We start from the raw sequence: 12,774 nt of genomic DNA, 5'->3' as shown, positions 1-12,774 counted from the left end.
GCAAAGCATTGTTAAATACAACGGCTTAGTAGGGATACCCTGTATATCAGACAAATCTTTCGGGTGTTAGTATATGCATGTAACAATCGTGTCACCAAAATACCGTTTCTACTCTCTCAAGCGTGGTACATTGGTGTTTCATTTTTCATTGACGCGAGATATCCACTTTTTCCGTTATGGTGGAAACAAAAACGAAGGATAGAGATCTTTGTTTGTGTGACCAGACTGCTCGTCGTCTCTAGTTTCGACTCGGAATCGGTTAACTCTGTCCGGTACATACGACTGTTTGCGTTCCGCGCGCCGCGCCGGATGATTCCGTGAACAACGAGGACGAGAGAGTGTCAATAATACAGTGATGTACCGATCGCGCGTCACACGAATCGGTTATCTGTCGCGTACATGTTGACAGTTGAACGCCGGTACAACGTGTACAGCTGGTCGCGACGCGTACATCGTACATGCTGCCCCATTAGCGTGTTATCCGGGAATTAAGAGATAACGGAAGATAACCCTGATCGTCTGTCACGACACGCGACGACACCACGCTGCGTCCTTAGAAAAAGAGAGGGAAACAAGGGGAGTTCGAGAAAAGAGAGGGAAATACGAAAGGAGAAAAAGAAGATGATGGAGGAGGATGAGGGGGAGGATGCGGTGTATGTTTACGTATGATGACGGTAGGGTGGCGGTTCTGTGTCCAGTAGTGGTGGGTAGTGTGGCGACGATGATGGCGGTGGTTAGTAGTGTGCACGACGAGGGGTAACTGCTGGGCTGGGCAAAAGGTCGCGGCCCCGTCATTGATACGGTGGCAGAGAGAGCGCACTTTGGACCAATTCTTCGCAACGACTAACTCGAATAAACTCAGGGGAACGCAGCGTTATTACTTCAGTGCTACTTCGGCCACGCACCGCGGCACACTCAACACCGACGAATCAGCTACTCTCTTCTTTTTCTTCCCATCCGCCAGGGGAACCTCTCTTTTTTCTCTCTTTCTCTTGCTGCTCCCGCCCGTTAATTTCTTTCCCTTTTACCTTCTGCAAATTCATTCGCTCCTTGTCCTTCTCCCTCCATATTTTTCTTCTTATCCACGCTCTGCGTATTATTTCCGTTGTCGTATCCAAAACTGTCCTCCTGGACCAGATTAGAGGAACGGGTCAAGTTGTAACGTCTCGTAAAACGTTTCACGGGAAAGAACGTTAGCTCGAACGATTAGCAAATACTTAACAAAAAAAAAAAGCAAGACAAAAACAAAGTACAGGGAGGCAGTCCGGTGACGAGAACTAACGAGACGAAACGAGACCGGACGAGACAAAACGAGACTGTTGCCTTTTGCTCGCGAGTACGCGGAGACACTCGAGGCTTGCTAAACCCAGCTGTGAAAAGGGAACGTCGATACACACACACACATATATCTATATATATATATATATACATGCACAGAGAAACGACACGAGGTGTCTTCTCGCGCGGTGCTCAGTAACGAGTAGAGAGGCTACTCTAGTCCTCGAGAGCGAGCGACTAACCGGCGCGGTTCTCCTTCGACTTCGGTTTCGCATGCACACGTGATTGCACGTGATATATACACTTGGTATAGTAGAGCAGCGCGGCGTTGAGAGAATCGGTGGTCTGCGCGTATAACGACCAGGAGTCGAAGAGAAAAGAGGAGAGAGAAACGGTCGTGTGTGAAGAGTCGCGCGACGCGCTGTTATTATCCGTTTCGTGGTGCTTTTCTATTTTTCGACGGGACACACATCTAGACACAGTTGAGTCAGAGAAAACATGGAAATGTCTACAGAACCGGGTAGCTTCACCTCCACCGGGAGCATGATTGTTGTGAGCAACAGGTTGCCATTCGTGCTGAAGAGGAACGAGTTGACCGGTCAGCTGGAACGAAAGGCCAGGTTAGTATGTCAGAGTAGAGCTCTTTTTTTTTTCTCTCTTTCTCTTCGTTGATTCTTTACTTCGAGATTCTCTTCGACGTTTCTTTTCTATTTTCTTCGCCTGTAAGCTTCGTTACTTTCCAACCTGTCGTTTGTTCTGTCTCTGTTCGATCACCTCGTGGTTAGTACACGCGTGAACGCGTTTCGCGGCTGCACGATCGGTGCACGCGTGGGTGCACGCGGTTCGCGGTCGTTGCAACGCGACCCGAACGCGGACGGAGCGTGATATTACCTCATCGTTATTATGCTTATCCTCGAACGGCTGGATTTTTTTCTTTTCTTTTAACGTCTTGGCGGCAATTTTCCTTGTTTCACTTCGCGCGTACAATCTCTCTTGTCTTGCAGTAACGTTCAGCGGAGATGATTGTCCAAGTGGGTGACAAACACCGGTAGAATTTTAATTATTAATTACAGCCTTTAATTTTAACACGTAGAAACGTGGTACACGTGGTAACTATTTGAATATCTAATTTCACGCGTTAAGAATTACCATTGCCGATGCATTTGAATTTTCATTTTAATTTGTAATTTCGAGAATAATGTTGAACTTTGAAGAAAAAAATTGTAAATAAACGGATTGATTGTATTCGTGCATTGAAATCCGCATGCAAGATTCTCGATAATCAATTGTAGCATTGAGAGATTTGCAGGATCAACGAAGTCGACGGTGCTCCACCGAATGAATATTCGATCGCGCGTTGTAATTTATTCCGTTGCGTAAACAAGTCGATAGAAATATCGGCGGAGGACGTATTGATGCAAGGCAAGGGGAAACGTACGGGGTCGCTGGTTCCCCCATTCGCCAAACTTCCTATTCATTTACTCCTTTTTATTTTTAATATGGGAAAATAATACCATTGAAAATAATTCTTCTCGTGTTTATATCGAAACACCTCTGAGAAAGTACGATTCTATCGTTTCTTTCTTCTCTTCTTTTTCGCGACGAATCCATTAGAGAATTGCTTGTTTAATATTTTGCAACGGTGTAGTAGATTTTCTAATCCTTCACTACCATTCGAGTAGCAGAGATTTTCCTCGGACATTTTCGCAGTTGAATTGTTAGAGCGGTAATTGAACGTAATCGATAGAATTCCTCGATAAATCGCCTTGTTTAGATGTTGTTAAAAGCAATCGGAGTATTTCATTTAAACCGTGAATCTTCTCTTAAACGTGTCTTACAAAAAGTTTCTACTTAAATTTGAACCATAAAAATAATCTAAATAACATTTATATAATACTACATTTTTTATTATGTCATTGTAACAAACATAGAGTTTATTTTTTCTAGTTTGTCATATTTTCTGTGATACATTTTTTTTCTCGAAAATTTACATTTGAGGAGAGACTCCAAACGGGGAGACTAATTTTCAACGTTTCGAAAAGCTCACATGATCCATGTTACACTATCACGGTGTACACACCGCCGTATTTAGACATATCGATATTCATTGCACTAGCTATAATAGAAACGATCCACCGCCACGGTCCCTAATCGCCTATTATGCAATACACTCTTTTTCCCTTTAACCGCACGTGGACATCGCTTAAATAAAATGATCGTCAATTGTGACTTAGTAGCCAATGCACGTCAATGTTGCGTTCACAGGGTTTATTTATGGTCCGTGAAAAAATAGTACTCGATTACACATCGCGCGTGGTGTTCTACGTCGAAGAAGTAGAAGAAGAAGAAGAAGAAGGTTTTTGCGATCCTATATAGATCGTGGGGGGAGTGACGAAATTTTCCCTAAGAACACGCGTTCCTTGGAACAAAAATTTCTTTCATTTGTCCCTCTTCTCGTCGATTCATTCTTTCGATCCGCTGAGTCATTCGATTTTCACGAATTTTCGCGTCACTTGTACACATACTTCGTGACGACAGAGAATGAAAATCGTGCCAAGAAAGTGAATTCGCGCGATTCGTACGTCACTTCTCTCAAGAATTACTCACAGATATTATTTCTATACGTTGCTTAAAATTAATCTATCATACGTACTTACGCTACTTTTTGTCAATTTCTGCTCGGATACAGAACAAAGATATCGTTTCTGAGAAGTTGTCGCTATAAATGTCATCCTTGGGTACGTATCAACAAGAGATATTTTCATTCACTCGGTATCAAATCGTTCGATGGAGATTAGACGAACTTCTCAATACGATCGAGTTATATTTACCAACTTATTCTCAACGACAAATCCAGGAAGTTGCGAGAACGATACCGAAAAGTATTGTTACATACGATTCTCAAAAAAGACATCGAATGAAATCAAGAAATCACGTATATATGTATCTTTGACAAGCTTAATCTCTGATACAGTAAAATTTCCAACTATTTATCGTCTGTAAATAAAAATTCATTCGTGACAGTGTAAAACCTATTGTGATTTACGATTTGAGACATCTAGGCTAGAACCTATTTCTAACGAAGATTGGTTGTTTGTTGTGCTTACGTAGCGCGTGTCGACCGGCGAAGACAGCTACTATCTGGTCTGTGGTGACATAGTAAGCTGTGGATCTTATCTGCTTATTTGCGTGAATCACGGTATCGTTCGTTGATACCGCTTGTAAATAAATAATCTAACCGCACGGGCAAAAAATAGCACCACGTTCGTGACCAGTAATTGAAACATTTAATCAAACCCCGCCGAAGATAAAAGCGGTCTCGCTCCACCCAGCCTGTAATTTTCAAACCGGAGTTAATCTAATCGTGTTCGTAAAACACGCTCTCTAGTGCAAAAATAGGAATATTTCGGTGACGCCTTTGATTCCCCTGTTTAATCAATCGCAAGATTGTAAAGATACAAGAGTAAAAAACGTGTTCTGTAAAGAGACACTAAAGATAATTTCGAAATGAAAGGAACGAGGGAGATTAAGTTCAGGGAGTTTTCTAGTTCATTCAGTATTGTGATACACATTTGAAAACGACTTTTTCAAAGTTGTACCACTCTCATGGGTGTTCGTTCATTCAACTTTTTTCGTAGTTCATTCATGTATTCTGGCAGAGTTTTTGAAACGAGTATTCTTCTTTGTAATAAGGGGTAGCAAACGGCCACTACTGGCCAAAAGTTTTGGATCACTGCGTTGAATGTTATACAAAAATTTTCAGAAAAAGTTTGCAACCTTAAGAATTTTTTATTACTCAAATCAATTGGGACGAGGTAAATTGCTATTGACCTCCACAACGTCAATTTCAAATCTATTGACGTAAATTGGTAGATGGTCCCAAATTTTTGAACAGTAGTGTGTATCTCTCAAATTTTATTTCTCTGTACTTACTAGAGGTTTAAATTTATCACCGACAATTCTCTAAAAAAATTGTTTAAGACAAAGGACTTTGTACTGTAACACAATACTATCAAAATTAGCTGAAATCAAAATTCAAGTTTATAACAAATGTAACTCATCTTGATCATACTTTCGCAAATAATCTCCACTACGAATGTAACCCGATACAAATGCAAAGGGTTAAACTGAACGAAATCAACGTGAACGTAAACCTACTCGAACTAGATACGCCAAAATCAGACTCTGAAAAGAGGTAAGAAAACGTGTTACACGTATGTGATAGCCTAATCGTTGCCGGGCGAAAAGCAAAAATTCCACGGAACTTTTCCGAATCGTACATTGCGTTTCACGAAAAGCGATCACGTTCTGTTTGTTAAATATTCTTATCTGCAGGTGTTCGTTATTTTTCTACTTTATTCTTTCTTCACAACGATACGTTCGTCTGATAACGACACGCAACGCTTGATCCTCGAAATCTCCCGGCGTCTTTTGACACTTGTTAATTGCACTTACGCCTCGATGAGATTGGTAACAACCGGTACTCGACGGCTAGAAACATTTTCAGATAACGATAAGGCGGAGGGATTTTGAGTGGCATCGATCAAAAAGTATAGTGTGAACTAGAGCTGTTACTTAAGAGATACCCGGGTACCTGGGTTACTCGTGAGATACTCGGGTAATCAGAAATTATCCGGGTACCTCATGAGATGAGACAGCTGAGAGTAGATATCTATTATTCCTCGACTGTTTCGGCAGAGGTTTCAAAACAATATTGTGTAGGGTACAGGTGCACTTTGACACGTCGGCATCGTTGCATCGCTATCGCGACCGATCCGCATTTGTTTGCCCGGGGAACCACCAGCGGTAGCGGCCACCGAGATTTCGACTGTTTTATGTACATATTCGAGTACTCGTGAGATACCCGGGTCGATCGGGTTATTTTCATCTAGTATCTCAGATACCCGGTTAAAAGTAATAGCCCAAAGTGCGAACGGTCTTGCTTGCTCGCTCGCGCGCTCATTCACAAGGTATTCTCCGCGTAGCCACGTGCTTTCCGCGTGTTCGACCGCGTGCGCCGTGTAATATATTATCACGATTGTCGCCGCCGTTACTTCCTTGGTGAGAGCGTAGGCATAATAAAAGTCGGTGGAAAAACACGAATCTTCGTCACATCGTGTGGTGGCATTGATTGCCATTCGAAATCGTATGTACGCGCGCGCACGTTCGTTGAAATGAATAGGAGAGATTGTTTGTCCTTAACAAACTTCCATTATTTGTTCAAGTTTATTTGACACTTTTCCTCCTATAAGAAATCCCCCGTCTCTTAACTAGCGACTTTGTTAGAAAATGTAATTTACGACGCGGGAGATCAAAGTAATTTGCATGTTGTTGCGTATCCTTGACTGCGTTCAGTCAGTGATAGGAGTGACGAGGAAGTCGTAAATCCATTTTTGCTCGATTTTTATAGCGAATGTTTGAGAAGTCGACAAAATAGAATTGTTACTAGCTGTTTGTGAATAACAAATTTAGTTTTCGATTTTGCTATGCTGATCTACGTATTATTCGAGTCTCCTTGAAAAATGTTTTACTATTAACGTTATATTTTCCGGGTTGGATTAATCGACTTTTTTATATTTTTAATATATTGAGAGATCGTGAATAAACATAACGAGTACAGTTTGATCGTTTTCTATCAATTTGTTGAAATGATCGAAAAATTTAACGGTTTCTATTGGATATTTCGTCCTCGAGAGCACGTTTGAAGTGCTACGGTGAAAAATGAATGAACACAGTAGGGAGACCCTAGACAGAGCCTGCAGTTCTGGATAGGAAAAAGGATGTTTTGTTTAGAAAAAGTCGGGGCAGATATTTTTCTGACCTGACTTCCTTCTTCCATTCTTGTCGTGTGACTCGCACAGTTCGAAAGTTTTCTCCAGTAAATCTCTAGTTAAATAAAGACAGTTTATTTAAAGGTTAAGAAAGACATTAGTATATTAACCCTAGAGCGGTCTTCGGGTCTTTTTTGACCCACCGCCTTTTTATATTTTTAGTAATTTTTGCTGTTATCAAGTTTACGTTCCTTAACATTATTTTAAACGTTTATTGTCTAGGTTCATATGTCGCGCTGGAAACAAAAATTATTACACATAAAGTTTTAGGTCCTTTTTCACCCAAAAGTCTTAAGTGTACAGTCAAAACGAAGACCGCTCTAGGGTTAACAATCCACTGTCCCAATCCAACAGTTTCCAACAATATGTGAATTCCATCGGATGCAGTTCGAGTAATTTCGCTTAAAAATAACAAGCGTCAAGATTCGTGTCGAACGAGTACTCTCTTCTTCTTATCCCGAGCGATGATCCTGACGAGATAGCAAAAGCGTGGGAGGTAATTTTTAAAAAGCACAAATAACGAGATCCAAGCTGAAACGTGTTGCCTACGTACTCACGTACGTGCTAAAATCGTGGCATTCTCGAAATAGATCTCATCCGAGTAATCCGATGGTAATAATAGCGCGCATCGATCACTTCCGCGTCGTGACAACGATACCACCATATTGCCTCTGGTCAACAGAATTTCCACTTATCGTTTATTTCTCTGCGACCTTCTTGAATTAAATATTCGAGAGGTAATGGTTTGGTAGAATGTTCGGAAACTTGCTGCAGTGCGATTTAATGTCTTCCATTAACCTGTCGACCACATTTTCCTTCGAAAACAGAAAGGTGCGATAAATCGATTGAAATATACCTCCAAACTGAAAATTGAAACTTTTCAAAATTTTTAGAAAAACCAGTCATTTAAATCAATCTTTCGTGTCCACACTTTACTAAAGTAAAATCAGTCTTCGTATGTATCAAAATTTTTTTGTACAAAATTAATCACAGAATGCAAAGAATATTTTTCTTAAGAATACTTTTCTAAAATTGAAACTTTTGAAAATTTCAAGAAACCAATTATTTCAATAAATTTTTCATATCCACGGTTTACTAAATAAAATAAGATCATAGGTCTTCTTATGTATCAAAATCTTTTTATACAAAATTAATCACAAAAGCATAGAATGCTTTTCTTCTCCAATTGACACTTGGAGATTCACGGGAGTAAATCGTGCACGAATGGGGTTGCGCACGTTTTATCAGGACCGTCGTTAACAGGTATACACCGGGCGTGAGTGAGTGGAGTTGCTCGGCGGTTTGACCTAGTCTTGAGCGGCGAACGAACAGCCAGATGTTGGCTGGCGAAGTCTCTTAGAACGGGAGAGGGCTGAATGGCAGCCAAGTTCCATTGCAAAATTTATAATTATGGCGTGTGCCAATGAACGCGCGGAACTCATTCACGGGCATACTCGAGGATACATCGGTTCGGCTGGGTCGCGGCTATGTGGGTCAAGGTCGAAGGGCGCGTCGCGAATCGTGGTTGCTCCGGAAAACTCGTCGTTCGATCGGAAATCGCGGGAACCGGTGTTCTTTTTTTTTTTTTGTACTAATCTTCATTTCGATAGAACAAACTGTTACGTTCGAGGTATTAGAAGGTGTCGACAGGTGTACCGGGAGGATTATCGATACGTACAGGGTGGAGAACGTTTGAGAAAAGCGGTTATGTGAACGTGAGTACGAGAATGTTTTCTATTGCAAAACTGATCGAACGACGATTAAGAGAGATGACGTTTCAATGCTGTGCACATTATTCAATTTCAATAAAACGATTAAAGCATTCGGCTCGTGCAGCCGATTATATAAAAGAAGAAAATACGATGATGCGCCCGTGCGGTTGACACGATCGCTATGTATTTGTCATTATGTAAATATGGCTCGTCTGTGCCCCGGCAAGCCGTTGCAACGAGAGCTGATCGAAGACGTCTCTCAATATTATCCCCGTCTTATCGGTCGATACGCCAATGTCGGCTACTCGGTGAACTTTTATATTTGCGTATGAGGTGCTTTTCCTTTTTCACAAGCTGCGCCGTTATCATTTTTTATTATTGCGCGGACGATAGGTGGTCGGTTAAAGGTGGGAGCTGCTAGGATTCTATGATCTACGTGTTGGAATAGAGAAAACCGGGTAATACGGCGTGTAACAAATGTTTCTGTAAGTTTAAGGCAGTAAAAAGGAAAGCATTGTACTTTGAATGATTTTGCAATTTGAGTTCAGGAACTTTTGTTACATACGGTATAACATATTCGGTATATACCTACTGTCGGTACAAGAAGTATCTGAAGAAGTATGATTCGAAACTGTGGATCAGTAAAGTAATTAGGTGATAGTCTCAAAATGTACGTTCTAAATTCACCAATGTAAATATATTTTATTGTCTTTTCATTTTTAAACATTCTGTATAATATAAACGTAGTTAATATTATTTTTCTAAAATTATTCCAAGGTAGCTTACTTGAAACTACGTAGTATATGTTTGATAACTTATGCGTGTATGTGTGTATGTATCTGCTTGCCTCAGATACAGTAAATCTCCTTATGTAGTCTAGAAATACCTACTGCAATCCGATTACGAGAAATTAGCATAAACAGAGAATGAAATTACAGAACCTTATCGAAAGCAATAATACATTAAAAAAGAAAGATGCTAATTTCTTTTGCGCTTATTCGGCGATATTTACACTATTGTTCGTTTTCCTATCATACTCTGAGAAAAAAGAATGTCTACCAATGAATTCGCAGAAGAAAAAAAATCTGAACCGTGGTTTTATTTCGAATTTCAAAATAGCGCAGATAACGATCATCGGTAACAAGCGACGACAGCGATCGTCGCGAGAAGTTCGCGAAGTAAACAGATTGAAGGAAACACTCGCGAATAACGATCCGGTTGTGCTCGGCTCCTCCGTCCAGCACCTCGCGATATTCCGTTATAAGTATGCGACATGTCCATTGTACGTGCTCTGTTTTTCACAGGATTTTTCTCCTCTGCTGTCACCTGTTTTTGTTTTCCTCTTTTTCGTAATAACGCTCGCGAACCTTTTTCTTTGTTACAGTGCCGGAGGTCTTGTAACTGCTGTAGCGCCTGTGGTAATAAGTGGAAATGGAGTCTGGGTCGGATGGCCGGGAATGCACATGGAAAACCCGAACGAACCGATCCCCGAATCTGATCCTAACGATCGTACACCGACAGCTGGACTTCTATCCCGAAAGGTAAGATTTCTTTTTTACGTATCTATGTTTTCTTTTCTGTTAAATAAATCACGCGTTATTACTGGATAGTAGAATGTAAATAACAGGGTCACGTGGTTTTACGATATTGATTTTTGGCGCGAATTACGCGCGTATTCAAATATACGCGTACCGCTTTACAAAAATGTTCGGTTATTTAAACGTTGGTAATTTATTAAAAATATGAGTATAATTTCTTCGTTTTTGAGGCATAATTTATTTTCAAAATTGATCGAACACTTTGTTCCGATCTCTTGTATATTTCGAGCACTTATATCCCTTTGTAGCCAAGCATGCCTGTTGGGAACAAGTTATGCGTCAGGTGTTACAGTATACAAAGCTGGCTTTTAAGGTGCATTCACATTGAAAGCGACGTTACTTATGAATCATACTTTTGTCTAACTGAAATAGCGAGCTATTACCATTATACCGTAGTTTACAGTATAAAGCATGCCTTTTATTTTTCACAAAATTTCACGTGAAATATTCGCTTGTTTTTAAGAATCGACTCGCACGAAAATACAGTTGCCGCGGGAGAAAAGAATCGTAAGTGCATTTTGCCGTCGCTTCGGTGCACTTACGAAAAAAATTGGGGTCGTAGGGAGATAAACCTCGTTATGCTGCTTAACCCTACCCCTGTTGCGTTTCTTTTTTCATCTTGAACCAAACGAGAGATACGACTCAACTCAGTCGCGTGCTTCGCCCTGCACAGTAGAACAACGCGATACGTAACCCAGGTACACTTAAGCTCTATGGGTCAAAAAAGACCCAAAGACCGCACTAGGGTCAAATTAAACGAAGTTACTTCGTACCGTAAAATACAATTAACACCGTAGAGAATGGTCTTAGAGTAAGTAGGGGGAGTTCCCTTAACGCCGGACGGCACCTAATATCGGACATTAGTTATATCTGCAATAATTGAAACGCTACCGAGCCGTTATTCTGCGTATCTCCTAGAGGAGCCAAAAGGAATAAAAATAAGTTTTCTACGCGTGTCAGTCGCGTGTGCACAGGTAGAGAGATTTACTTAAGAAAAACCTTAAGCGTCCGGTGCTAGGGGAACTCCCCCTACGTGTTTTAGCGTTTTCAATTAATTCTCGAAATTAAGTCCAGAATTTACGAGCCACCCTATGTATCTGTGTCGAAACGAAGTCGAAGCTAAGATACCCAACAGACACAACATCGTTTGTTTGTTTTCGCGTTCTCGATACCTGTGATAGTGCACGACGACATTGTGAGCGGGAAGATATTTTCGTCGACGAGAGTGCTCGCGAGCTCGGGCACAATATTATGGAAAACGTTGTCGTAAACGGATGGGTTCGACGGTAATTATTTTGTCGAGCACGGTTTCACGATGTCGAGCAAATCTTTATGTACACGTGTATATACACACCTATACGTGTATTACGTATCGTTGCGCATATATGTTGTACTGTATGATGCTGATGGCACCGTTAACGAACGGTGAGTGACTATACCAGAATGGGTAATCTTGTTCGTGATAGTACATTTACGTCACTAGACGAGCGTCGTTTCGTTTACCGGTTTAATCACGCGGAGGAAAATTCAAATATCGTTCTTAATCATAACTATCCTTGTGAAGAGGAAGTACTTATGTATATTAGATATGAAAAATCTTCGTGCAATGTGAATACTTTTTATACTGCTATAATTGTCGATAATGAAAAATAAAGAACGTTAATTTAGAACGAGTATCTTGGGTTTACTAGTGTATGAAGGACACTAAAACAGTATCTATGATTTTTTAGAAATTTGTAGTAGGATATATGGAATGGTAGGATATTCTTTGGTATCTGGGAAAAACACACAAAAGTTTATTTACTTTTCGTCGATACATGTTAAATGTTCGGTACAAAATAATTTTGAACAAGTCAACGTAGTGTTCGAGCTGTTGCTTTTTCCAGGAGCGACCCAGGTATAGCTCTCGTACTCTCCTACCACAATATTTAAGCGATACGCGTATGATCGGAGAGTCCACCCGCACTTCTCCTGGTAGGCGACCGTCGGATAGTCCAGCCGTTCTTTCCATTCCAGGAGCGACCCCCGTACTCTCCTATCACAATATTCAAGTGATACGCGTATGATCGGAGAGTCCACCCGCACTTCTCCTGGTAGGCGACCGGCGGATAGTCCAGCCGTTCTCTCCATGCCAACAGAAGTACTATGCAATCCTCTCCGAGCTTCCTCAGGCGTCCGGGTAACCTCCCTGTACTCTCCTCTCTCAGAGGCGACCGGCGGATAGTTCAGCCATTCTCTCCATACCACCAGAAGTACTAAGCAATCCTCTCCGAGCTCCCTCAGGCGTCCGGGAACCCTCCCTGTACTCTCCTCTCTCATAGGCGACCGGCGGATAGTCCAGCCGTTCTCTCCTCC

At 41.2% G+C, this 12,774-nt stretch overlaps 1 protein-coding gene across 1 annotated transcript in view; it reads left to right on the top strand.

Moving 5' to 3' along the window:
• Positions 1 to 204: 204 nt before the first annotated feature.
• Positions 205 to 12,774, top strand: part of LOC108578779 (alpha,alpha-trehalose-phosphate synthase [UDP-forming]) — a 37,406-nt gene continuing 24,836 nt past the window's right edge. The window contains exons 1-2 of the mRNA XM_017942170.1: positions 205 to 1,898; positions 10,206 to 10,362. Coding sequence (XP_017797659.1) covers positions 1,777 to 1,898; positions 10,206 to 10,362 — 279 coding nt within the window. The 5' untranslated portion in view covers positions 205 to 1,776. The remainder of the gene's footprint in view (positions 1,899 to 10,205; positions 10,363 to 12,774) is intronic.

The sequence above is a fragment of the Habropoda laboriosa genome, unplaced genomic scaffold, assembly GCF_001263275.1.
Source record: "Habropoda laboriosa isolate 0110345459 unplaced genomic scaffold, ASM126327v1 scaffold28, whole genome shotgun sequence".
NCBI lineage: Eukaryota > Metazoa > Arthropoda > Insecta > Hymenoptera > Apidae > Habropoda > Habropoda laboriosa.
This window is presented reverse-complemented; position numbering and strand designations above follow the sequence as displayed.